This window comes from Nicotiana tabacum, chromosome 15 (assembly GCF_000715075.1).
Source record: "Nicotiana tabacum cultivar K326 chromosome 15, ASM71507v2, whole genome shotgun sequence".
NCBI lineage: Eukaryota > Viridiplantae > Streptophyta > Magnoliopsida > Solanales > Solanaceae > Nicotiana > Nicotiana tabacum.
Window position 1 is genome coordinate 131,722,055 of NC_134094.1, and position 27,161 is coordinate 131,749,215.

Sequence of the window (27,161 nt, forward strand, 5' to 3'; positions counted from 1 at the left end):
AGCATATGTTTCAACAATCATAAAGTCTTCAGGGTTAGGATTACCTAAGCAAGGGAGGTTTTGAACTAAACCTTTAATTTGGATGACCGACCGAGTTTGTTCAAGGTTCCATGGGACACGGTTCTTCCTAAGTCTTTTATATAAAGGTTCACATACTTGTCTAGTATTGGGAATAAAATATGCTACATAGTTAAGAGTTCTTAAAAATCTCTGAAGCTGATTCTTATCAGTAATTTCGTTTGGGAACTTTGAGGAGAACTCTATGGCTCTACAGATAGGTTTGTAAGAACCTTGGTAAAGTTCATGGCCCAAAAATCTAATAGAAGTTTGGAAGAGCTTAATCTTCTTAGCACTGACTACTAGACCATTTCTCTTAACCACTTTAAAGAAGGTGTAGAGATGCTTAAAATGGGAATCAATATCTTCAGAAAAATAAGAACACCATCTATGTAAACAATAGGCATATGACTATAATCATTAAAGATAGAGTTCATGATATTTTAAAATTCTGATGGGGCATTCTTTAGCCTCAAAGGCATAACATTCCATTCATATTGTCCAAATGAAATATTAAAAGTTATTTTGTACCTATCGTTCTCGGCTATTTGAATTTGCCAAAATTCAGATTTCATATCAAACTTGCTATAAACATTAGGCTTAAAAGTTCTTTTTAGAAGATCTCTTTTGTTAGGTATCGGGTACCTGATCCATTTTAAAATAACGTTTAAAGGTTTGTAGTTGATAACTAGTCTTGGTACTCCTCTTTCCTTTTTTGCATTGTTATTAACATAAAATACAAAGCAACTCCATGGAGATTTAGAAGGACAAATAATATTATTATTTAAAATATTTAAAATCTCATTTTGTAAATTTTCATCATTTCATGATTCATTTGGATAGGTTTTACCTTAGTAGAAATGACATGTTCATTGAATCTTTCTATGGTTGGATTTACTGGGCGTGGATGGTGAAGTCTAGAAGTCTTAGAAAATTGGGTAATTTTCTGATATTTTTTTATGGAAAAATTGGGTAATAATATTATTGTCAGTGTGATTATTCTCCTCTAGGATTTTAGAAGAAGAAGGGGGTCTAGCTAACGAAGGTCGCATTGAGGATGTTCTTCTAAGAGAAGAGGTTCGACTCATCGAATTTTCAAGGAACTTAAAATCGATTGAACCTTCAGGGAATTGGATTACCTTTTCGATCTAATAGTTCTCAGAATGATATCGAAGAGGTTGAGTTATGGCATCGAAGTGCCAATCATTACTAGAAAGTATGTCGTTCCAGTTGAGGGGTATAGGTACAAAGATCGTACTGTTCTCGTGGTTTTCTTCCATAAGCATAGTTACTTTTTTTTCATTTTCGATTCTTGCTTTAGGGCCAAAGTAGTTGACATAAGCCTATAATATACTCTGTAGATAACGGTTATCTCTCGAGTATTGGCTTTGCTATTCATATTCTTGGTTTTGATTTATTTGGATTATGGATCAAATCACATTAAAGGATAAATGGATCTAAAATGGGTATGACACATATTAGCTTATGTGACATTTATTTTTGAATTTTTATCATAAAATTTAATGCCATGCCATATTTATGGTAGATGTTTGAGGCAAAATGACTTTTAAGTGACAATGATAAAATTTAGTTACTTTTAAGTGACAAAAAATAGTTATATGACTTTAGTGAAATTGAAAGATAGTTCAATGATCAACAGTGAAATTATATTGGCAATTAAAAAATTTACATTATTAGTATTATATTTTAACATCTTGCAGCATGTAACTTAAACTTATTTTTTTCATGTTACTAATCTATTTATTATGGATAATTGTGTGTAGTTATCTTTTATGCAGTCTGATAATAAAATATTCGTTTAAAGTATCCGTGTATAAATTAAACTCTAATGTTTTATACTTATTTCAGGTGTGGCTTTGCAAGAAGTGGCATAATATCGCGGCTCTCCGAATATAAATTATCCGCTCTTGATTTTTACGCCAAACTAATATTATGGTTCTTTTGCTATTGTTATTATTAGCCATAACTTAATTAATATGTATTTTTGTTGTATTCATTACTTAATCGTACTATATTAATATGTTTTGGAATATGTATATAACAATTTTTCGGGACCACTTGGCTTTCGAAATCGTATCACAAGTTTATTATATGAGCTAAAAAGAAAGTATAAACAAGAAAAAGAGGCTTAACCACTCCATTACTAATATTGAGGTACAGTTGACGGAATTGAGCCACTAAAAGACTTTAGGAATCTTATTTGTAAAAATTCAAAATAGTAACTGAAAAAAAATAAATTAGAATCCTCAGCTTAACCTAGTAAAATCAGAGCTACAGACAAGTAACACATCTTTTTTTGTAAAATTAATTTAGAGGAACAGAGTGGTGGAATGTTGGATTTGTATGGTCAAAAATTATCTCTAATATAATCAAATCGTGTTAACATTAAGGAGGCATTCGCAGACTGTCATGTGTTATCAGTACGACTTCAATAAAGACCCGCCCAAGGTCGAAGTGGTTCAAGAAGCAACGAAGGTTGCGGTCGAAGAGTCAGCAAGGATCAAGATCGAGAAGTCGACGTGGATCAAAGTCGAGCATCCTAGACAGGGTTGTAATAAATGCTAGTTTTAGGATATGGCACAAAAAAGAATATTCTAGTGGATATTCTTTGTACTTGTACTATTAGGGTTTTTAAAAATATAATCCCTATAACTAGAAAAAGACACAATGATAGGGGACACAATGATAGCGCGAGAGGTTGCCTCCCTCCCATTGTAGCATAACAAAACCAAATGGAAAAGGGGCTTCCACGTCCATAGGAGAGGGTACCGGCCATGAAAAAACTTCTCGAGGAGTGGCTGACCGATATGTTAGTAAGTGTGCTCAACAACCTGCTCCATGAACAACCATAGAGACCGCAAGAGCCCACACAGTGCAACGAGCAGACAAGCAGGACGACCAACCAATACCAGGTATAACTCACAATATTACTAACAGTGCAGGTGACAACATCCCCGTCGTCTTTCTAAAGAGGATGAAAGAAATAGAGAATGAAAACAAAACGTTCAGAGATCAAATGAAAGAAAAACCAATAACGAGTCGATAAGATACCGGGCGCCCCTAAGCTACTGCCAAAGAGGGAGACCGGTAAATTTATAGAACAACCATATAGCGAGGAAGCAGCCTCATATGCCATACCAAAGACCTTTAAAATGCTGTCATACCTCAGGATATACGACAGAACTACTGACCCCGAAGATCACGTGACTCATTACGTCATCGCTGTGAAGGGTAACGACCCCACCAAGGAACAAGTGTCATTTGTTTTGCTAAAGAAATTTGGGGAAACCTTCATGGGAGGAGTATTAACGTGGTATTCACGGCTACCATCCTGTTCCATAGAAAACCTTCAAAGAAATGGCCGATAAAGTTCTTAACGGCGCATGTTGGGGCCAAGAAGGCCAAAACAAGAGTACACGACATCTTCGCCATCAAGCAGTCCTTGGGAGAGTGACTTCCTCGCCTGATTCAACAGGATAAGTATGACCCTACCAATTGTGTCCCAAGGGATGGCAATTGCGGCCTTTCAGAACGAGTTAAGTAGAGAGGGTTCAAGAGCGACCAGAAAATTGCTGAGTCAGTTGATGAAGTACCCTCCAACCACTTGGGTTGAAATCCACAATGCTTACTGTGCCGAAGTCCAAGCATATGATGACAACCTTAACGGACCAACTCAATGGCTCGTCTCGGTGCCGATCCCAGGAAAGAACGAAGAGACAACATAAGGAGGGATCACCTAGACTCACGACCAAATAGGGAACGACATCAGCCATATGTCAGGGGGGCCGCCCCATCTTCCTTCTGTTATGATGAAGGCCCATCTAGGCCGAGGACAGGGACTCACTAGAACGAGAGAGGTATTCCCCCTTATTGTCTGCTCACAATTTTTGTGTCACCTACAGAAATAGTCTATACCATAGAGAGACTCGGAATGAAGGTGAAATAGCTGCCAAAGATGAGGTCTAACCCGATCACCAGAAAATCCGACTCCCTATACGAATTCCACCATGAATACGGACAGAATACTGCATCGCCCTCATGCAAGAGGTTGTGAACATGTTACAGCACAGACACCTGAAAGAGTTGCTGAGCGACAAGGGGAGAAATAACATCGCCAGAGGTCGTGAACGTCAAGGCCCGCCGAAACCGTCATCGTCGGTTCGTACTATCAACACGATCATCGGCAGAAGCAACAATTCTTCCATTAATGATGTCAAATTCACTGCCACTCATAAGCTCAAAAGGTCTATCACGCACGAACGGTATGACAGACTCGAAGAAAGTATCATCTTCAACGAGTCAGATATCGGTTTGACTTTCCCTCACAACGATTCTCTCGTCATTACTTTACAAATTTTAGATACTGATGTCAAACATATTATGGTGGAAAATAGGAGTAGAGCGTGTATTATCCATCCCCGAGTCCTCACCATATGAGACTGGAGGATAAGATAGTGCCACGCTGCATCACACTAATCGGTTTCAATAATGCAGTTGAACGGACATCGGGCAAAATTGCACTCCCCGTCTTAGCTGGCGGCATAACTTTGGAGACAACTTTCCAAATCATGGACCAAGCCACCGCATACAATGCCATAGTAGGACGACCATGGATACATCCCATGAGAGTCGTCTCATCCAACTTATATCAAGTAATCAAATTCACAACGCCTTGAGGGATATTCAACATACGGGGAGAACATCATACGTACCAGGAATGTTACCGCATCGCCTTAGACAACACAACCACTTAACAAAAGAAAGACAAGGAAAAAAAAGCATAACTATCAACATGGTCGATCACAAGAAGATACCAAGGACGCCATGGACCCTAAAACGGTTGAAGTTGTAGACTCAACCATAGAGGACCTCGACCCCATTCAATTAGACCCAGTGACTCCAGCAAAAAAGGCCTACATCGGCTGTAAACTCCAAGAATCGGATAAATTTAGTCAGTTTTTAATAACTAATGCAAATTCGTTTGCCTTCAGCCATGCAGATATGTTGGGTATCCCTAAGGATATTACCACAGACAAATCAAGCGTCGATCTATTCTACCCCCGGTAAGGCAGGTCAGACAAAAAATCAACTCTGCCATTAACGATGTCGTCCACGAAGAAGTGGAGAAGCTGCTAGAAAATGGTTCCATCAGGGAGTCGAAATACCCCAAGTGGATCGCCAATGTAGTGATGGTCAAAAAGAAAAACGAAAAATAGAGGATGTGTGTAGACTTCACGGACTTGAACAAAGCATGCCCGAAGGATTTGTTCCTATTACGACATATCGACCAACTCATCGACGCGACAGAAGTACACGAGCTGTTAAGTTTTTTGGATACATATTCAAGCTATAACCATATACTTATGTAAGAAGAGTACCAGGAGAAAACCATCTTAACACATTGTTATAGGGTTATGCCATTCGGGCTGAAAAATGTATGAGCAACCTATCAAAGATTGGTCACTAAAATGTTCAAAAATCAGCTCGACAAGACCATGGAGGTATATATCGACGACATGTTGGTCAAGTCCATAAAGGCGGAGGACCACATCGACCATTTGAAGGAAGCTTTCAACATATTGAGATGACACATAATGAAACTAAACCTAGAGAAATGTGTGTTTGGCGTAGCCTTGGGGAAGTTCTTGGCCCTCTTAGTGTCACAACGGGGGATCGAAGTCAAACCAGACCAAATCAAAGCTATAGAAGGGATACCGGAGCTCCTGACTACCAAGAAGAAAGTCCAAAGTTTGATTGGCCGAATCTCCGCCCTATCGTGATTCATCTCGAGGTCATCTGAAATATGTCACAAGTTGTTCGGTGTACTCAAAAAGGATAACGGCCTCGAGTGGACACCCGAGTGCGTATAAGCTCTACGAGAATTGAAGGCGTATATGTCATCACCACTTATGCTTTCAAAGACCGAACCCGAGGAACATTTCTTGGACTACCTAGCCGTCTCTGAAGTGGCAGTAAGTGCAGTCATGATCTGAGAAAGTAAAGGTACACAATCTCTAATTTATTACATTACAAAAACACTCGTCGATGCCGAGACGAGGTACCCACACCTCAAGAAACTGGCCCTGACACTTGTCATAGCTTCACGAAAGCTTAGACCATATTTCCAGTGCCACCCTCTCCTGTCATTACCACTTTTCCTCTATGAGACATTTTACATAAACCTGAATTATTGGGGAGGCAGGCCAAGTGGGCCATCAAGCTAAGCGATAATGGTATCACATATCAGCCGCGAATAACGATAAAGTCGCAAGTGCTCCCCGACTTTGCCGCAGACTTCAGCGCAAACAAAATGCCTGAGGTCGAGAAGAAAGTCTCCAAGCTTCTCACCAAACACAAGACCTTTGGGTCATATACACCGACAACGTATCCAACGCTTCCGAGTCCAGACTAGGACTCGTACTCGAGGTTCCCACCCGCGAAGTAATTGCCAGTCTTTAAGATGCTCAGATCTGACTAACAATGAGGCAGAGTATGAGGCAATAATTGCAGGATTAAGACTAGCACTTAAGTATGTGGCGAAGCGGTTAAAACTATGTTGTGATTCCCAGCTCGTAGTCAACCAAGTCACGGGGACTTTCCAAATCAAAGAACAAAGGTTGCAAAAATATTAGACTGAGATCTATAAGATGCTGCCCAAGTTGGCCGAATGCCGGTTCGACCAGATCCCGCATGTACAGAATGTTGAAGCGGACGTCCTCACCAAATTGGTCGCATCCACCGAAAATATCAGGACCTGGGATAACAATGTAGTCCACCTTCTCAACTCATCGCTAGATCTGTAAGCTTAACTTGGGATTGGCATAATCGTATTATCGCCTACTTACAGGACGACACACTCTCAAACGACAAAAATAAAGCCACAAAACTAAGAATGTAAGCAACCAGATATAATCTCCTCCATAGCGACCTATACAAGAGGACATACGGCGGCCCTCTGGAGAAATGCTTGGGACTAAAACAAACCCAGCGCGTCCTCAAATAAGTCCATGAAGGCCATTGCGGTGCTCAATCCAGCAATCAAGCACTCATTAGGTGTCTCATACGGGTAAGATACTATTGGCCCACCATAAAAAGGACGCCTCAAAATTAATGGAGAAATTTGAACAATGTCAGAAATATGCCATAATAATTCACCAAGCACATGAATATCTCCACTAAATCACCTCTCTGTGACAGTTCATCAAGTGGGGAATGGACATCGTGGGCCCTCTCCCAGCACGACGAGGTAATGTACGATTCATTTTGGTTTTAACTAACTATTTCGCCCAAATACGCGAAGAAGAGGTAATCACCTTCATATGGAGAAACATCATATGTCGATTCGGCATACCCAAGGAGATCAATTGCGACAACGGACCCAGTTTATGGGAAAGAAAACCACCAAATTCTTCGAGAAATGGCATATTAAGAGGATACTCTCAACCCAGTATCACCCGGCGGGTAACAGGCAGGTAGAATCTTCCAACAAGTCCATATTAAACATCATAGAGAAAAATCTCGAAGACGCCAAGGGAATGTGGGTAAAAATACACCCATAAGTATTATGGGCGTATAGAACGACGAGCACAGGAGAGACACCCTACTCTATGGTCTATGAGACCGAAGCAATCATACCAGTCGAAGTTGTAGAATCCCAGCCTAACGTACTCCCACAGAAGCGGTACTAGTAATGACGAGAGTAGAAGGCAGGAACTTGATGAAATTTAAGATAACGAAAAGATATGGCATACACCCAAAAACAGCAAGCAGAATGTTATTACAACAAGAAAGCAAAGATTCGGCCGCTCAAAGTCGGGGACTACGTACTCAAAGACAAAACTCAAGCAAACAGAGATCCACGGGAAGGCAAACTGGGATGACCCGTACAAAATTACAGCCAAAGCAAACAAGGATTCGTTCCAATTAGAGACTATCGAAGGAAAACAATACCGAACAATTGGAACATCAACCACCTCAAATACTTCAACTTCTAAAAGGAAGAGGCGTCCCCAAGTCGTACTCTTTTGTGAGTTTTATCTCATTAGGGTTTTCTCAAGGAAGTTTTTAGTGATGCCACAAAAGGGACACTTCGAGTTGAAGTATGCGAGGGAGGAACTATTTTTCTCTTTCATTGCCCCACTCTTCAATACTCTCCAATTCGAACAATGAAGGGACTAGATAGACTTGGACTGGAATGCCAGCCAATGCCCAAAATTTGTAAATTTCTCCAATCATATAATTATAGAAACAACGTCAAAGTTATAATAAACTTACGTTTATCTGAAACATCTTAACAAAAGGTTAAGTTCGACCCTGCTCGAATAACACTTGTCGGCCCTCAGCCGTGCCATTAAAGAAAGTTTAAGTTCGACCCAGCTAGAACAACATATATCGGCCCTCGACCTCACATTAATAAAAGGTTAAGTTTTACCCAGCTAGCGAGCAATGCCTATCAGCCCTCGGTTGCACCTTAATAAAGGTTAATTTCTACCCAGCTCGAACAAATACCTATAGGCCCTCGGTTTCACCTTAACAAAGGTTAAGTTCAACCTAGTGCGAACACCACCTATTGCCCCTCGGTCGCACCTTAACAAAGGTTAACTTCGACTCAGCTTGAACAAACACTTATCGGCCCTCGACCACACCTTAACAAAAGGGTAAGTTCGACCCAGCTCGAACAACACTTACCGGCCTTCGGCCACGATTTAAAGAGGTTAAAATTAGACCAATCTCGAACAACACCTACAAAAGGTTAAACTTTTACCAAGTTCGAACAACACCTACCGACCCTTTGCTAACATTTAAAGAAGTTAAAATTTGACCAAGTTCGAACAACACCTATCGGCCCCCGACCGTGATTTAAAGAGGTTAAAATTCGACCAAGTTCAAATGACACTTATCGGCCCTTGGCCACATTTCGATAGAAGGTTAAACTTAACCGAACAAGAAGCTAAGTCCGACCAAGTTCAAACCTAACCAATCGATCCACAGACATACTCGATCTATGCGGACAAAGAGGTAATTCAGCCCATAGTTATTCATCCTAAAGACTACGACCAGTCAAAGAATGACAGCAAAAGTATGAAGGAGAAAAACATGCAAAGTACAGGAACAAATCACAGCAAATAAGAAAGGCGCAAATGAAAGAAAAAGCCAACTTTGATATTAATAGACAAAGGTTTCTTACAAATGCTCTTAAAGATGCCAGCAAAAATGCACAAAATTATAAAAACAAACTACTACTAGCCATCGCCATCACAACCCAAATCGTCTTCACTAGTTCGGTCTTCAACATCATCAATGCCCCCTCCATCCTTGCCCGGAGGGTGAATTGAATTGTACCAGGCCTCATCCTCAAGGTGATATATAACATCCTCTCCGTCCTCGTGGGCAAGGCGTAGCGGGTCATAGCTACAAGCAACCCGAGGCTCGCGAGCCTTGATGTGAGCATCCTCAAAGTTTGTGGTAGGAACAGAGCCCATCACATGCAACTCACGAATCACATCCATTCGAGCTTCGCATGAATCCATTCTTCATACAGCTCACAGGGAACGTCGGGGAAGCCAGAAGCCATAGATGAAGAAGGTCATGCAAAAATTTTTGCCTTCGCGGCCTCCAGAGTAGCAACTCGATCATAAAGATCGGAGGTCTCTGTTTTCAACTCCTCAATCCTTTCATCGAGCCATTCTTCTTTAGCCCTCGTTGTCGATAAGTCATTTTCTCGCTCAGAAAGAAGTGTTTGGTTTGCCAATTCAAGGAACTCCACCCTCCTCTAGCCTTTGAACTAACCGACTCTACCTTATCAAGATCCTCCTACTTCTCGGTGACCTCACCATTGAGAGCCTATGCCTTGAACTGACACTCTTCAAGTTGGCCTCGCAACTGGACCACTTAGGCTTGGAGATCGTTGCATTGGACCTCTACGCCCCTGCTAAGATCAAGCTCCTCATTTTGATCCTCAACGACCCTTCAATGACGTTGTATTTCTCCTCTTCCTGCATTAGCTCCTCGTCCCTCTTCTTTAAGTCCTCCCTCAGGACCCGCACATCGCCGCCTTCGCGAAGCTACCATCGGAGCATTCTTTCAACTTTTCTTTCAGCTTCACATAAATGTCTTTACGTCTCATATCCCGTCAAGCACTCTCAATCTCTAGAATAATCGTTTGCAAAATAAAGAAAACGAGTTAGAACAAACAAAGAAACCAAAGCATAACAAAAAGAACATACGATAGTTGTATTTACCCGGAGAGCAAGACCAATAATGTTATTCGACAGTGTGTTGTCGTTCATAGTCTTGAGGGTCGTACCCTCAACCTCATAACAAAGAAGACCGAGGGCAGGGACTACTTCCTTGGTATTTACAAGAAGATTACGATCCATCGGGTTCGTAATAGTTCTGGAGCCCTCTTCCAACGTCACCTCGAGTTGAGTAAGTCCCTTCAACTCGTCCAAATCTATATCGGAATCAGAATCTACGTCCTATTCAGCAACGACCTTCTCTCTGCCATTAGCAGATGAATGGACATCTATGATAGCCCTAGAAGACGAGGTCGTCGTCACGCATCGCGCCTTCGACTGTCTCCCACGCGGGACGCATCGATGCACTCACATTCATCTCCTCCAAGTATGGGACCTCAGATCCCACTCCACGGCTCTCTCCAATATGCATTGTGGTCATCTCTCAAAGAATAAGTTCGCATTGCTCCAAGTCGACGACTACTGGCCTTGCTCCTCCCGCATCCATAACCCTCCTCTTGTGAGGCATTAGACTACCATCCTCAGGAGAGATATCGTTGTACTCATCAATCGGGGAGAAGAGTTTAGGAGCGAAAGAAGCGGACGGAACGAAGGAGGGCTCTTGGACTGCGGCAGCATAGGGAGGGGTCGGCACAGAAGTGGAAGTAGTCATAGTAGGGGCATAAGCTTTCCTCTGAAAGGATGGTACCGATGTCAGGCTCCTACGAGAAGATCCCCTATTTGGGAAAGGAACAAACATTGAAGTTAACAAAATGAATATGTGTATAACAAAAAATGAAACGACCACGGGCAAATATAAAGTTGAGGAGCGGAAGAAGCGGACGGAAAGAAGGAGGGATCTTGGACTGCGGCAGCCGAGAGAGGGGTCGGCACAGAAGCGGCAGTAGTCATAGTAGGGGCAGAAGCCTTCCTCTGAAAGGATGGCACCGATGCCAGGCTCCTACGAGAAGACCCCCTATTTGGGAAAGGAACAAACATTGAAGTCAACAAAATGAATATGCATATAACAAAAAATGAAACGACCACGGGCAAATATAAAAAGTTACCTCTCGAAGGAAAAGCCGGTATGAACTTCTTAATGAAGCTCGCCCAGTCGTGGATCCCTACGATGGGGGAGGGGGGGAGGGGATTTGCTCGACCTAGTCAGAAATGCATGTGACCAATAGGGGAGGCTGATTGTTGGGTACAAGGCAAGGAAAACTACTTTAATTAATTCCGAGAAAGTAAAAGAATTCAAACACAACGAGCACTTACGTCTGTAATTTCCACACTTCGAGAAAGCCATCGACATTATCCACCACGTCCTCGGTCCTGACGTAGAAAAATTTGAGCAAGAACTATCGACTGGCCTTATCGTCCGTCTTAAACATCAAATATTTGCCTCCACGATGGCGAAGATTCAGTATCGTTCCCCTATAGAAGCTATGGGCGAAGATATGAACAAAATCATGCAGCGTCAGCACGACCCCGGTCAACTCGGAAAATTTGGTCAATATTCTAATAATTGTTTTGAATTATGGCATAAGCTGAGCAGAGCAGACATCGTAGTGATGGTAGAATTCCTCTACCAATGGAAGGAGGGGGAAAAATAGCCTATGAGGAAGGGATAAGCATATAGAGTGCAGTATCCAGGGCGATGAACCTGCACCACATCCTCACCAGCCGGGATCAGTTCGATATGATTTGGAAGGCCGAACATGTCCTTGAGTTCCGCAGACCTTCTAAGAATTCTAACAATGATATGTGTTGGAACTACGGAAAAATTGGTCAAAGAGCCAATGAATGAAAATCAAGAAAGAAGAAAACGAAAATCAATCTTCTTGAAATAAGCGATGATACAAAAAAGGAGCTTCACTCTTTCCTTGAAGAAGATTATTCTGATTCCTCACCCCATCATTCCTCAGACGAATATGTCACCTATAATTCAGATTCTAGTCAATCTGGTGGTGAATGCATTTGCACTGAAGCCTTCTGCACTTGCGATAACTCATCTACAGTCATAGTTTTAACTAATGACTCAAAAGAAGCTCTCTTCAATGTCATTCAGCATATTAATGATGAAGAATCCAAACAACGTTATCTTCTAGAACTCAAAAATCTTAACCTATTAGCATGAAATAAATTATGTCTCGTTTTGATAAACCTTCTGAGCCTTCAATCTCAGATCTAAGACATGAGGTTGCAGAACTCAAAAGAGAAATCAGAGACATAAAATCTAGACTTGGAAAAGTCGAACTTGATGTTCTTATAGACCAAGTCCTCAAGCAGGCTAATTCCTATGATAATAAGTCACACGACGAACTTTCTCTAAAAGAAGAAGCCCTCCCCAATAATAATCATTTAGCTGAATCAACTGACTTAAGCTTCATAGGTAAAGGAGCCTCAACCCCCAAAACTCCCGGTATAATGGTTATCACTTCTATTAAACCTCGGAGTCATCATATCCCCATAAAGATAGTCGTAAACAAAGGTTAGACGATTCCCTCTTAGGTGCCCTTCATAGTAACCTCATTGATAGTCCGGTATACTTCAATTGCTATCCTAATTTATCGGTCGACATTATTGATCCCAACGTTATGGATGCCTTGACACTTAGATAAAAAAATATATTAATTCCACATTAGTTTAAAATGATTATCCTATACTACAAAGTTTTGCCTTTTTTGTTACATCACATTCATAATTATTCTATATTAAAATAATCTATGCTAGAAAATTTATATCTTGTTTGTATGCCCATCTGAATCATTTTATAACTCTACTGAAGCTAAAATAATATTGTATACAATAGTATTTTAAAATGACTCGGATGGGGCATACAAACAAAATAAGAATTTTCTAGCATAATTATTTTAGTATAGAATAATTATGAATGACTCGGATGGGGCATACAAACAAAATAAGAATGTTCTAGCATAGATTATTTTAGTATAGAATAATTATGAATGTGATGTGACAGAAAAGGCACAACTTTGTAGTATAGGATAATCATTTTAAACTAATGTGGAATTAATATATTTTTTTATCGAAATTCATTTGGATTATGGATCAAATCACATTAAAGGATAAATGGATCTAAAATGGGTATGACCCATATTAGCTTATGTGGCATTTATTTTTGGATTTATATCATAAAATTTAATGCCATGTCATATTTATGGTAAGGGTTTGAGGCAAAATGACTTTTAAGTGACAATGATAAAGTTTAGTTACTTTTAAGTGACAAAAAATAATTATATGACTTTAGTGAAATTGAAAGATAGTTCAATGAATATCAGTGAAATTAACCCTAGTATATACTAATACTAAGAAGTTTCATATACTAATACTAATTAAGAAGTTATTTAAAGCATAATTGGAATTTTTGAATGGGACATATTCTTTATAACATTAATCAATTCGAAAGTACTTCCATCTAGAAACATCAAGAATTGTTATGTTTTTATTTTTGTACGATATTAAATCATTGAAAGCAGACTGACAACATCGTTTACTGAAACCCCAGATGCTGATTTGTCTTTAGTATTTGTCAACAATTACTATGATGTGTTTAATTAGCAGAAAAAACATTCGGAAGCTGTTCAAGAATGACGCTTTGAGCTTGAATTTTAATTAAGAATTAGAACTCCGTACAAGTGTTTAATTAAATAACTGAATGATTGGTACTTTTTGTGACGATTTGTCTAAGGAATTAAATCATTTTGGAGGATATATAAACGGATTTTATGCCATCTGCAGATGATTTGAGCGTCATTGTGGCGCTACCAAAGTATTTTTTTAAGTTCCAAAAGCTATGTGACTTGATATCAGTGTGGATTATTTAATAGTTTTGCATTTATCCCTTGTAGGTGATTAAGTGTGCGACAATCTCATTCATAAGTTTAAGATGTTAGAGATAACAAACTTTTAATTTAATTATATTAGTATGTATCAACACGCCCCCTCATGTGTTGGACTGACTCTTTTTCGGGGTCGAACACGTGGAAATATTATCTTTTTGTGGCAGTGAAATATGAACTTAAAGACATTTTGCTTGCTTTGATATCATGTTGAAGTTTGCGATGAGCACACTTTTAATTAACTTAATTATATTATATATATTTTTCTCACCCGGTGTCTGGTACCCGCATCGGAGCCCGACTATATCCGGATTCGCGCCGCGTAAGGCCCCATTCGGAGGAAAGCGCTCCCTACCAAAGATTTTTCCATACCTAGGGCTCGAACTCGAGAACTCTAGTTAAGGGAAGAGCAGCTCCATCTGTTGCACCACATCCTTTAGTGGTAATTATATTATATATTAACTCTCAACACACATCCTCATGTTTGTGCCTGATTCTTTTTCATGAATCAAATACGTGAAGACATTTCTTCTTCTTTTTTTTCTTAACTTGCTGGCAATATGTGAATACCATGTTTACTATCTCATTCAAAAGCTTAAACTATTAGATATAACGTACTTTTGACTTAATTAATTATATTATGTCTGAACAGTAGGGAATGATATATCTTTGTATATCTAAAAGCATCATTTTCTATGGCATTATCTGAAGTCCACCTGAATGCCTATTAATACAAGAGAGTGGTTATTGTTCTATATGTCTTTTTCCTGACTGATCAGCAGCAGCAAGTTGCATGAGTAAAAACTAGTAAGGCATTCTTTTCAGTTTTTTCAGGAGTATTGACAATAATTCTAGAGTCACAGTTTATGTAGTAATGTTGATAATTCTGATTGCTCATTAGTCACTTGCTAATGTTTTAAGCTTTCAGATGTGTAGTTCAACAGATTGCAGTTTTTCTGATCTACATATCAATCTCTCTTCATTTGAATAAATTCCCGTGTCGACTATAGCAGTTGCTGATTCTTGCTTACAGGGTAGTAAATAGTTGGAAAATCAGGCTGCAGTTGAGTGATGGCAGAAGAGAATTCTATCGAAACAGGCATCGATAACAGGGAAACTAGAGTCTTAGAATCCTCAGAAGGTTCTACTTTTACACGAGAATCGGACAAGACTAAAAAGCAGAAAGAGGCTGCTGCTGCTGCTGAAGAAGTTCCATACTATAAGCTGTTCGCCTTTGCGGACACCATAGATCATGCATTGATGGTTATCGGTATGATCACAGCTGTTGGTAGTGGAATCTGCTTTCCCCTGATGGCTGTATTTTTTGGGGAGATAGTTGATTCCTTTGGAATGACCGTGGATAACGGAAAAATTGTTAGTAAAGTTTCTAAGGTACAAGCTTTGTTATACCTTTTTTAAGCTCAACCATAGGCGCGAAGCCAGTAATTTCGCGAAGGGTGTTCAAAATTTGATATACACACATGAAAAATAACTTTTGACCTTTATACACAATATATAAGTTTCTATATACACTGTACAGTTTTTCGATGAAGGGTTGGCTACGCCACTACCATAGAGTACTATTTCAGAGTGGTATATCATTTTATTGCTTCCTCTTGTGTCATGCTTTTTTCAGGTAGCCCTTAAATTCATGTATCTGGCTTTCGGTTCAGGTCTTGCTACATTTACGCGTAAGTATTTTTAACTACCAGACTGATATACCTGTTTCTATTTTGCATGCCATTGTTAAAGTGGTTTAGATGCCATTGTTAAGTGAAATAACTCAGTACTTACATTAGCATCTTTTCAGAGGTGGCTTGCTGGACGGTCACAGGTGAAAGACAGGCTGCTCGGATTAGATACTTATATCTGAGAACAGTACTAAGACAAGATATTGGATTTTTTGATCAGAAGACTAACACTGGTGTGATTATTGAAAGCCTGTGTAGTGATACTCTTACTATACAAGACGCCATCGGCGAAAAGGTATTCTGAAAGAAAAAGCTATGTACATCATTACCATTTGATATATCTAGAAGATTTAGCATGAACTCTATTCACATTAAACTGCAGGTTGGCAAATTTATTCAGGTATCAGCTACATTCTTTGGAGGATTTGTAATAGCTTTTATTAAGGGGTGGCGTCTATCGTTGGTCATGTTATCTTCAGTTCCTCCACTTGTCATCTCTTCTGCTGTCTTGACTATCCTTCTGGCAAAGCTAGCATCACGCGCACAGACTCATTATTCAGAAGCTGCAACTGTGGTTGAACAGACAATAAGCTCAATTAAAACTGTATGAAAAGTTGGGAAGAATCATTTTTCTTATTTACTTTTCAACTGTTTCATAAGTTTTTATTCACCAACCGGCTTGATTTTTTATTCAGGTTGCATCGTATACGGGAGAGAGAAGAGCTATTTCTGAATATCAAAGTTCTCTAAACAAAGCTTATCATTCTGGTGTACAAGAGGGTTTGGCTTCAGGGCTCGGATTCGGTGTTTTTATGTTTGTCTTCTATACAAGTTATGCTTTAGCTATATGGTATGGTGCAAAAATGATTTTGGACCATAACTATACTGGAGGAGATGTAATGAATGTCATTATGGCTACACTAACTGGCTCCTTGTAGGTTCCGTTCTGCCTTTTCTTTGTATGTTTCGCTTCTTTTACTTGGAGCTTTCTTCATCTAACATCCAAAACTCTTTGCAAACGAATGGCACATATGGCATACGAAACCACACAGTTCCACATGTATTGATGACACCGATATTACTAAGCCTTAATGTCATTTGTCTTTTTAACTCCTTTGTTCCTTTTTCTTCTCTTAATCTCAGTTCTTTAGGATATGCTTCTCCATGCTTGCGCGCATTTGCTGCTGGAAAGGCTGCAGCATTTAAAATGTTTGAGACGATAAACAGAAAGCCGGCTATAGATCCTTATGATATGAATGGACAGAAACTTCATGACATTAGTGGTGACATTGAACTTAAGGACATTTATTTCTGTTATCCAGCAAGACCACAGGAGAGCATATTTAGCGGTTTTTCTCTGTCGATACCAAAGGGAACAACAACAGCTCTAGTAGGGCGAAGTGGAAGTGGAAAATCGACAGTGATAAGTCTAATAGTGAGGTTCTATGATCCACAGGCTGGTGAAGTTCTGATTGACAGTATAAATATCAAAGAATTTCAGCTTAGGTGGATCAGGGGAAAGATCGGGCTTGTTAGCCAAGAACCTGTGCTGTTTGGTTCAACAATAAAGGATAATATCGCCTATGGGAAGGACGATGCAACTCTTGCAGAAATTAAAGCTGCTGTTCAACTTGCCAATGCTTCCAAGTTTATTGATAATTTACCTCAGGTCAGGCTTTAGACTTTGGAGTTGTTTTATTTCAGTCTCTACTTTGAGATCTAATTTTCTTCTTGCTACTTAGAAAGATTAGCTTTGTCCATTGTTTCTTCTAATTCAGGGACTAGACACCAGAGTTGGCGATCACGGAAGTCAGCTGTCGGGAGGCCAAAAGCAAAGAATTGCTATTGCAAGAGCAATACTAAAGGATCCCAAAATTCTACTTTTGGATGAAGCTACAAGTGCTCTTGATGCAGAATCTGAGAGGATTGTTCAAGAGACATTGGACAATGTCATGATTAACCGAACTACAGTTATTGTTGCGCATCGCCTGAGTACAGTAAAGAATGCAGATACAATAGCTGTAATCCAAGAGGGAAAGATCATTGAAAAAGGTTTGTGTCACATATACTATCTTTTCCAGTACACCGGATTCAAGATTATTAGCTAGTTCATTTAAATGAATGTAATTATAAAGATGATAGCAAAAATGTACAACAACAACCACCCAGTGAAATCCCACAAGTAGGGTCTGGGGAGGGTAGTGTGTACGCAGGCCTTACCCCTACCTTGGAAAGGTAGAAAAACTGTTTTCGATAGACCCTCGGCTCAAGAAAATTAAAAGAAACAGTAGAAACAAGCAATATCAACAAAGAGGGCCAGAAAGATAATAACAACAAAAGGAAACAGTAGCAACAAGCTGTAACAACAACAAAATACTAAGAAACCGAGGCGAAAGATAAATAGGAAAACAACATGAACTACTAGCAACCTAAGACAAGAAAAACTAACAGACTAACCCTAAAACCAACGGTACGGAACAGAAATGATAGCAAAATATGTATGATTACTAATTTCTTATCCTTTTCAAACTTTCAGGTTCCCACAAGGAACTGCTGCAAAATAGGGAAGGAGCATATGTTCAGCTTATACAGTTGCAAGAGCTTAGCAAATATTCAGGAGAACAAGATTCAAATGAACTGGACAAGGAAGAGATAGTCCTAACACCTGAAAAGAAACCAAATAAGCAGAATATCCTAACACGATCAGTAAGTGGAGGCTCGTTCAGGATCGAGAATAGTAGCCATCATTCATTGTCCATTCCAGTTAGTGCAGCAGAGAAAGAAGTTAGGGAATGCCATGATCTTAATTCAACAACAGCCGTACTGAAAAAGGGTAAAGACAACGCACTTTGTCGCTTGGCATTTATGAACAAACCAGAGATTCCAGAATTATTACTTGGTTGTATAGCTGCAGTGGTCAATGCTATAATACTACCTATTTTTGGTGTACTTCTTTCTAATGTTATCAAGACTTTCTATGAGCCAGCTCATGAACTCAGAAAGCATTCAAGATTTTGGTCATTGATATTTGTCGGTCTAGGATTGGCTTCTTTACTAGCAACACCCTTGAGGACATTCTTGTTTGCTGTAGCAGGATGTAAGTTAATTAAGCGGATTCGCTTAATGTGCTTCGAGAAAGTAGTTTACATGGATATAAGTTGGTTCGACAGAAAGGAGAACTCCATTGGAGCAATTGGCACCCGACTATCTACAGATGCAGCATCTGTGCGAGGTATGGTTGGAGAATCACTTGCTTTGGTTGTGCAGAATACGTCAACAGCTATAGCTGGTTTAGTTATAGGACTTGAAGCAAGCTGGCAATTGGCACTCATAATGATAGTTATGGTGCCTCTAATTGGATTAAATGGATATCTTCACATGAAATACGTTAGTGGTTTCGGTGCTGATGCTAAGGTTAGCTCCAAACTTCTGTACTAACGAAAAGTTACAACATCAGTTTTCTTAATGTAAGTGAAATATTTCGCAGAAATTATACGAGGATGCAAGTCGAGTTGCCAGTGAAGCAGTTGGAAGTATCAGAACAGTGGCTTCTTTCTCTGCTGAAGAGAAAGTGGTGCAATTATACAAAAGAAAATGTGAAGAACCGGTTAGAGCTGGAATAAAAGAAGGATTATTGAGTGGTGCAGGATTTGGTTTTTCAATGTTCTGCTTGTATTCTGTCTATGCTGCCAGCTTTTATGCTGGTGCTCGATTGATTGAGTCCGGTAAGGTTACATTTGCTGAGGTTTTTCGGGTAAGTCTTGTGAGCTAAAGATAAGATTTGTATTTTAAGTTTCTTCTCTTTGTTGTTTTATTTTTCCTAGTTCTGAGTTTCAGGTTTTCTATGGTCTTAGCTTGACAGCAACCGCGATTTCTCAATCAGGTGGACTCGCTCCTGATTCCACCAAAGCCAAAAGTGGTGCATCTTCTATCTTTGCACTTCTTGACAGACGATCCAAGATAGACTCAAGTGATAACTCAGGAATGATATTAGACAATGTGAAGGGAAATATTGAGTTTCAACATGTCAGTTTTAATTATCCAAGTAGACCTGAGGCTCAAGTTCTAAAAGATCTATGCCTAATCATTAGCTCTGGAGAGGTAAATTCTAATGCATTATTCTCATAATCATTTTTTTGCGGTCTTATGACGCGATTTGTCAATGATTCTGATGTAAAAAATGTATTTTTTTATGCTAGACGGTTGCGCTAGTAGGAGAAAGTGGGAGTGGAAAATCAACAGTTATATCTTTGTTGCAAAGATTTTATGATCCTGATTCAGGCCTAATCACATTAGATGGAATAGAAATTCAAAAGCTGAAGGTGAAATGGTTGAGACAGCAAATGGGACTGGTAAGTCAGGAGCCTATATTGTTCAATGACACAATCAGAGCTAACATAGCATATGGAAAGGAAGGTGATGCCACTGAAGCAGAAATATTAGCTGCTGCTGAGTTAGCCAATGCTCACAACTTCATCAGTGGCTTACAACAGGTAACTTTTTATGGAATGAAATTCTAGCTTGTTACAAGGGGAGTCTTGGTGTAGCTAGTAAAGTTTCTGCCATGAGACAGGAGGTCACAGATTCGAGCGGTGAAAACAGTCTCTTGCAGATCCCGCGTATAGCGGGAGCTTCGTGCGCCGGGATGTCCTTTTTTCTTGATAAGATTCACTAAATAGGTTCTTGGTCACCTTTCTTGTGTGTAAGTTCACATACACCCTAAGGGGTGTCATCCGATATTGGTTCGATTTTTGTGTGTGTGTAAATAAAAAAAAATTCAAAAAATAATATGTATATATACAATAGACCGAATATTAATCTTGGACATGACGTAGAACTTTAAACCATCATAGTTCTAGACCAAACCTACTTACAAGATGAATTGTGACAATAGGCCGACACTGCTTTTGCAAAATCCTGCATACGACATTGCATTATGTCATATGACATTATATTTATTTTTTATACATTATATGTGTATATATATATATATATATATATATATATATATATATATAATAGACTAAGTTAAAAGTAGATATGAAGTAGAACTTTAAAACCATCATAGTTCTAGACCAAACCTACTTACAAGATTAATTGTGACAATAGGCCGACATTGCTTCTGCAAAATCCTGCATACGACATTGCATTCTATCCTATATTACATGGATTCGTTACCTGTATAAATAAAATACGAATACATGGAGTTTTTCTAGCTTTAAGTGTATTTTGAAGAATTTGCACGAATATCTTAAGTCACAGCCGTTCAACTCGCGTATGTCAAGACATATAAAAGAATCATGTAACATAGACTTTATCTATGTCCTTTGACTCTTAACAACTCTAGTAAGTTGTTCTCTTCTTTGCCTTTAATGTGCAGGGCTATGACACATTAGTTGGTGAAAGAGGAATACAACTATCTGGTGGACAGAAGCAAAGAGTTGCAATTGCAAGAGCAATAGTGAAGTGTCCAAAGATACTACTACTAGATGAGGCCACAAGTGCACTTGATTCTGAGTCTGAGAAAGTGGTTCAAGATGCACTTGATAGAGTAAGGGAAGGCAGAACTACAGTTGTGGTGGCTCATAGGCTTTCCACAATTAAAGGAGCTGATGTTATTGCAGTAATGAAAGATGGTGCCATTGTTGAAAAAGGAAACCATGAAACTTTGGTTAATAGAGAGGATGGTATTTATGCTTCTCTAGTATCAAAGTCTACTAGCACTATGAAGTAGTACATGTTTTTAATATAATAATGGTGTCTAGACCATAAGGGAGCTTGCAACAACGGTAAAGTTGTCTTCGTGTGACCTATAGGTTACGGGTTCGAGCCGTGAAATCAGCCATTGATGCTTGTATGTATCAAGGTAGGCTACCTACATCATAACCCGTTGTGGTGCGGCCCTTCCCCGAATCCTATGTGAACGCGGGATGCTTCGTGCACCAGGCTGCTCAATGGTATCTAGTCTAGTTTATGCCTACATCGACTATTTCATCACGCACCTGCTATTTCTAACAAAGCAGTACTAAGGTAGTTGGAAATGTAATGTTGGACAAGGGAACTACAATTTCTTAATCTCTTTCATTCTCTCCTTTGTTTGACATATTGTGCTATTATTAATGGAGTATTCCATATTCTTTCTTTCTCATGGAGGAATGAAGCATCAATCCTTCTCTCTTTTCTGTTATAATAGCTTTTGGGATTGCTTGGACCTTTGACTAGTAGGAGAATGGAAGGTAGAAGACAGGGCTACAACCTTGTACTTCAAATGATTCTCCCTCTCAATTTATGTGACGTAGTTTGACTTGACACCGAGTTTCAGAGGAAAAAAGAAGAAGAAAGCTTTTAAAATTTGTGGTCTCAAAAACTTAAAAGGTAAAAGTTGGTAGAGCCATAATATTTGTATGACTATAAAAAGCTTCTCATTAAGGGTAAAATGGGTTAATTAATTTATTTTTTTGAATATAGAAGCGTGTCGTTCTTTTAAGAACAAAGTAATAAGGAAAGTGTGACACATAAATTGAAACGAAGGATGTATGTATTTAAGTTATACTTATATAATAGTAACAATGTCAATTCTTTTTTGACATTGAAATTTTTTGTTATCATTCTATCTTTTCAGGTCACTAGATCCGACATGATATGGAGAATTATTTGTTATTGTTTACTAATGTAACCTGATAGTGTAAACGAATCTAAATATTGTTAGTACACAAAACCTAAATTCAAATGAAATTACAATCCTCAGACTCTATTTCCAATCCCTCCTATCAGTCGTTATTGCTTCTGTGGTGCTATTTATTTTCTATGTTTCTGGGACCTTTTAGATTGTTATACCAATAGCCGGTCAAATTAATTGTTTACCTTTTCTAGCCGTTATATATTTACCAGCTATTTTTAGTTTAAAAGATTAAGTGGTTGGTTATTTGAATTAATTCTTCATAACTTTAACCTCACTCCTATTTTAGTTTTTAATTGTAAAAGTAATATTTATTTTTCTTAAAATAGTTAAGGAAACTAATTAAAGAAAAAAATGTAATAATTTTAAATTTTGATTAAGGAAAAGACTAATTCTTTCCAAATTTGGGGAATTCTTAAGTCGTCCAAGCAAAGATTTCGTAAGAAGGGATGACAACTGATGAGGATATGAAATACTAACCTAAACTTAAAAGAAAAGAAAAAGAAAAAGAGAGAGATTATTTTCTTGCTTCTAAAGTAACGTTTTTTTTTTTTGTTTTTTTTTTGTGTGTGTGTGTGTTGATTGAAGTTGGGAAAAAGGACTACCTGAAGCCACAATTCAGTGACTTGGCAGATGCTAAAAGACACTTGGTTGTATATGTAAGCTTTGGGCTGAAGATTGACGATTGAGTAAGCGTGCTTTAGCTGTTCGTGGTGGAGTACTCTATGATAAATTCACTCTATTATTGCCTCCTATTTTTGAGGTAGAGATCGGGATTAAGCCGTGTTTCTCTTACGAAAGTTGAAACAGGAGACTCATTACTATCTATGTGAGATGTGGATCACTTTTCGAAGTTGACAAAGTATATATAAGAGCGTATCTTATTTTAGAAAATAAAAGAATTTAATAAGTTAATATGGTTATTGTTTGAAATTTCAATCCCCAATAAAGCTTGACACAAAACTACTTTTTGGACACTCAAAATAAAAAAAATACCATATCTCTATTTCCTTTTAAATATATTTTATTAATAATTTTAATCATATTATTAATCTTTCAAAGTTTGAATCATATTTATCACTACGTCTCACTATTAAGAAATTATAGTTAAACTTATGTTCCCACTTTACAATTTCTTGTTATTAATATCACAACCAAAGAAGCAAGAAAAAGAAAAAGAAAAAGAAAAAGAAAAGAAGTAAAAATAGCAATTGCCACGTAAATCATCAAGCATTCCACGTGTCTTACACAAGGCATAATCGTAGCCGTAGATATTAATAAAAACAATCTGACGGTCCTAAACATAAGAAAAAAGCGTGGCGGGAAGAAGGAAAAACGTGGGTAACCGAAAATGTTAGCAAGCTCACCTGCGCAAAGCACAAAATTGCTGCCACGTAAGCCTCAACCAACCAATATCTTCCGCGTGTCATAAATACAGTTAGTGAAACTTCTCCTTTATTTCTTCGAACAAGGAACAATTCTTTTGTATATAAAAACCAAAATCTTTGTTCGGTTTGACGGTGAAGCTCAATCAAAAGAACTTCAGCGTCTATATCAAAATGGAAACCTCTACCGGAGTTTTGCGCCGATTTCCTTCCGTCACCGGCGCCGGTGCCGGAGTTAACATCAACCGTTTTCACCATAACTCTTCTAGTTCAAAACTGTCCATGTTAAGTTTTACAGAAATTAGGGGAAGTTTGAAATCGAAAAAGTTAATGGTTTCTGGGTTTAAAGATGAGGGTTATTTGGAGTATTATAATTCTTCTGGTAGAGGTAGTAGTAGGATTATTAGGTGTGGGAAGAAAGAGAAGAACAAAGAGAATGACGTGGCGTTGAAAAAGACGAAGAAGAAGATGAAATTGCTTAAGGGTTTGTCTAGGGATTTGTCTAATTTGACTAAGATGGGATTTGGTTTTGGTTCTGATATTGGTTTGGTTGATCAAGTTCAAGGGAAGACTATTTCGGTAAGTATTTAATGATTTAATTTTCTGTATTTCTCAAATTTGAATTGTGTTGTTATTGTCTTATTTGTTTAAATTAAGTTAGTGCAATTATTCAATCTGTGTATAGTTATTGTCTTGTTTGTTGTAGCAAATCAGAAGTTAACTGATCTTGTGAGATGATCATTTTTTTGTTGGTGTTCAGGTTTGAGCAATATATATTAGTATACAAATATATAATTTTAGTAAGTTCAAACCTAGTTTTGCACCTATGTTGTCTCTGGATCTACAAATCTAAAATTGTAGATTTAGCTTACTCATTTGGTACTTGACACCCAACGACATAAGTGGTATTTTCATCAAAGGGATTCAAAAAATGAAAAAAGTAAACACGCGAAAAACTAAGTTAGATTCAATATCTAACATATATAATTCTGTTAGATATTGACCTTCATAGTTTAATACCCCAAAATATAATTCTGCTCAATCAATTGCTCGAATCGACCAGTTTAGTTTCATTAGATTAGATTTAGACTAGTTAATGGGCACACAAATTGCATGCACTGAGTTAGATGGAAGTGCAAATAGATGATTAACCATATATTAATACAATTTCTTTCATTTCTATTCTTGGTAGTAAATAAGTTAGAACTATATGGCAAATTTATTTTCAAGTTTATTTATGTTGCGTTTCTTCTCTATTCAGGAAACAGCGGAGCTATTGTTAGGACAACTTCAACAGCTAAAGGCAGAGGAGAAGGAGTTGAAGAGGAAAAGAAAAGAAGAAAAAGCACTCGTGAAAATGAAAGGAGCAAGTCTAGTACAAGGTATAACGAACCGTGAAATGTCATCATCTTCAAGCTCTTCTTCGGAATCAAGTGATGATGAATGTCAAAATTTGGTTGACATGAAAAGCCTAAAAATAGAATCTCTTGCCCAAACAATACCCGAGGCATGTGAACGTGCACTCGAGAATGCAACATCAACAATAGAGAATCATATGATTGAGCCTCGGACTCAAAATCCGGAAGTGGATACATCAGTAGAGATCTCAAGCAAATCATCAATTTCCAACGAGGACTCAATAGAGGGGAAGACGAGTCTAGTAGTTCCGGTCCCTACTATTTTAGATCAAAATGAGGAACGCTGCTTGGAAGCTAGTGACCGCTACATTGGCAATGTAGGCAGCAGCCCTAATGCAGCTGTAGCTGCTACAACAACAACAGCGGGTACGAAGAAGATTGAAGTATGTATGGGCGGTAAATGCAAGAGATCAGGCGCTGGGGCGATATTAGAGAAATTTCAGCAGATGGTTGGGATTGAAGCTGCAGTTTCGGGGTGCAAATGCATGGGAAAATGCAAGGTTGGTCCAAATGTCAGGGTTTCAGTGAGTAGTGACAGTTGCTTCGACGCGTTCCAAGCCGGTGATTCTGTCTCTGTTAACTCTGCTCCTAGCAGTAATAATTCTTTGTGTATTGGAGTTGGTTTAGAGGATGTGAGTTTGATTGCAGCCAATTTGCTTGGTAGATATCCAGAAGTAGGGCTAGCCAACGCTGTGCCTTGAGATGTTCTTTTCTTTCATTAGTTTTTTCAGTGCATGTATTAGGTAGGATATGAAGTGATTTTTAGGATTAGCAATGGGTTTGAATTGCTTTTTGATAATGTAAATATTATCATTATTGACTAAATTCCTTTGTAAATATTATCATTATTTACTGAGAATTTTAGTGAGTAATTTGTAATGGGCGTATATGTCATACTATACTGTACTTTGGTGATTTCATTTTACATGGCACCTTCTTTTTGATACGTTGTAGCACTATAACTTATTTTTTAGTCTTTTGGCACTATTATTTACTACTAGTAGTTGATATGGCAAAAGTCGTTTTTCTTAATATTGAGTTCCATCGAACACTGTTGTCAAGGACTAACTTATAGTTTGTCTTGTTCAGTCGAACGCTATCATCTAAAATAAAATATACGGACTAACTTTTACCTAGCTCGTTGACACCATTAGCGATCATCGTTTTCTTTATTAATTATATAACATTCAGACTTGTGAGGTGAAGTCTAATGCACTTATTATAATTACTTTGTATGATCATGTTTACACGAAAAATGGATAGAGTTCAATTTATACGCAATTTCGAGAATATGTGGCGTAACTTAATACAAAATACAAGGATAAATAAAAATGTAAATGTAGATTGGAGAGAATGCAAAAATAGATAAGGTTATCAGGAACAATGAATCTTAGGATTCAACAAATAGAATCAATTTAAGGAGTCTGAAAGAGCGATTTTTTACTGTAGAAGAATATAGCACTTTTATTACAATGTAAGCCTTAGAAAAAACTTGTCCTACAGAAATGATAACCAAACCCTTTTATAGTGGAGGGATTTGGCTCTAAGCATAATAAAATAAACATTCAGTGGGAGACCCATGATAAGTCAGCTTTTTCATAATTTCTGCCAAGATTCTCTCTAGTGGGATTGCAATGGCTTTTGTCTGCGAGCTCGATCTTGCTTAGAACCCTCGATTTTGGTTTGAGCTTGATTTCGGCTCGAACTTGTGATCTTGGTTCGAGCCCTCGAATTGATTCGAGGTCAATGTTGGTTGGTCTCTGGATTATTAGCATGATAGGTCTACTTTGCATCATGGTTCGATTCTTATTCGAG

At 38.3% G+C, this 27,161-nt stretch overlaps 2 protein-coding genes across 4 annotated transcripts; both read left to right on the forward strand.

The window, feature by feature from the left end:
• The first annotated feature begins 14,762 nt into the window (after window positions 1–14,762).
• LOC107811380 (ABC transporter B family member 4-like) lies at window positions 14,763–22,010 on the forward strand. 3 transcript variants are annotated; one of them, XM_016636297.2, is made up of 13 exons: window positions 14,763–14,980; window positions 15,207–15,565; window positions 15,810–15,864; window positions 15,984–16,159; window positions 16,247–16,468; window positions 16,560–16,798; window positions 17,008–17,533; window positions 17,643–17,916; window positions 18,401–19,278; window positions 19,352–19,618; window positions 19,702–19,965; window positions 20,064–20,357; window positions 21,245–22,010. In XM_016636297.2, exons 2-13 carry the CDS (start codon window positions 15,245–15,247, stop codon window positions 21,596–21,598), a joined length of 3,870 nt encoding a protein of 1,289 aa, XP_016491783.2. In that variant the 5' UTR covers window positions 14,763–14,980; window positions 15,207–15,244; the 3' UTR covers window positions 21,599–22,010. The 3 variants fall into 3 exon arrangements, with proteins under 3 accessions (XP_016491783.2, XP_075087410.1, XP_016491785.2); XM_075231309.1 differs by lacking the exons at window positions 14,763–14,980; window positions 15,207–15,565; window positions 15,810–15,864 and having other exon boundaries at window positions 16,028–16,159; window positions 18,401–18,697; window positions 18,959–19,278; XM_016636299.2 differs by lacking the exons at window positions 14,763–14,980; window positions 15,207–15,565; window positions 15,810–15,864 and having other exon boundaries at window positions 16,036–16,159; window positions 16,265–16,468.
• A 2,005-nt stretch (window positions 22,011–24,015) lies between these two features.
• LOC107811379 (diacylglycerol O-acyltransferase 3) lies at window positions 24,016–26,225 on the forward strand. The gene is made up of 2 exons (XM_016636296.2): window positions 24,016–24,507; window positions 25,190–26,225. Exons 1-2 carry the CDS (start codon window positions 24,103–24,105, stop codon window positions 26,045–26,047), a joined length of 1,263 nt encoding a protein of 420 aa, XP_016491782.1. The 5' UTR covers window positions 24,016–24,102; the 3' UTR covers window positions 26,048–26,225.
• The last annotated feature ends 936 nt before the right edge of the window (window positions 26,226–27,161 follow it).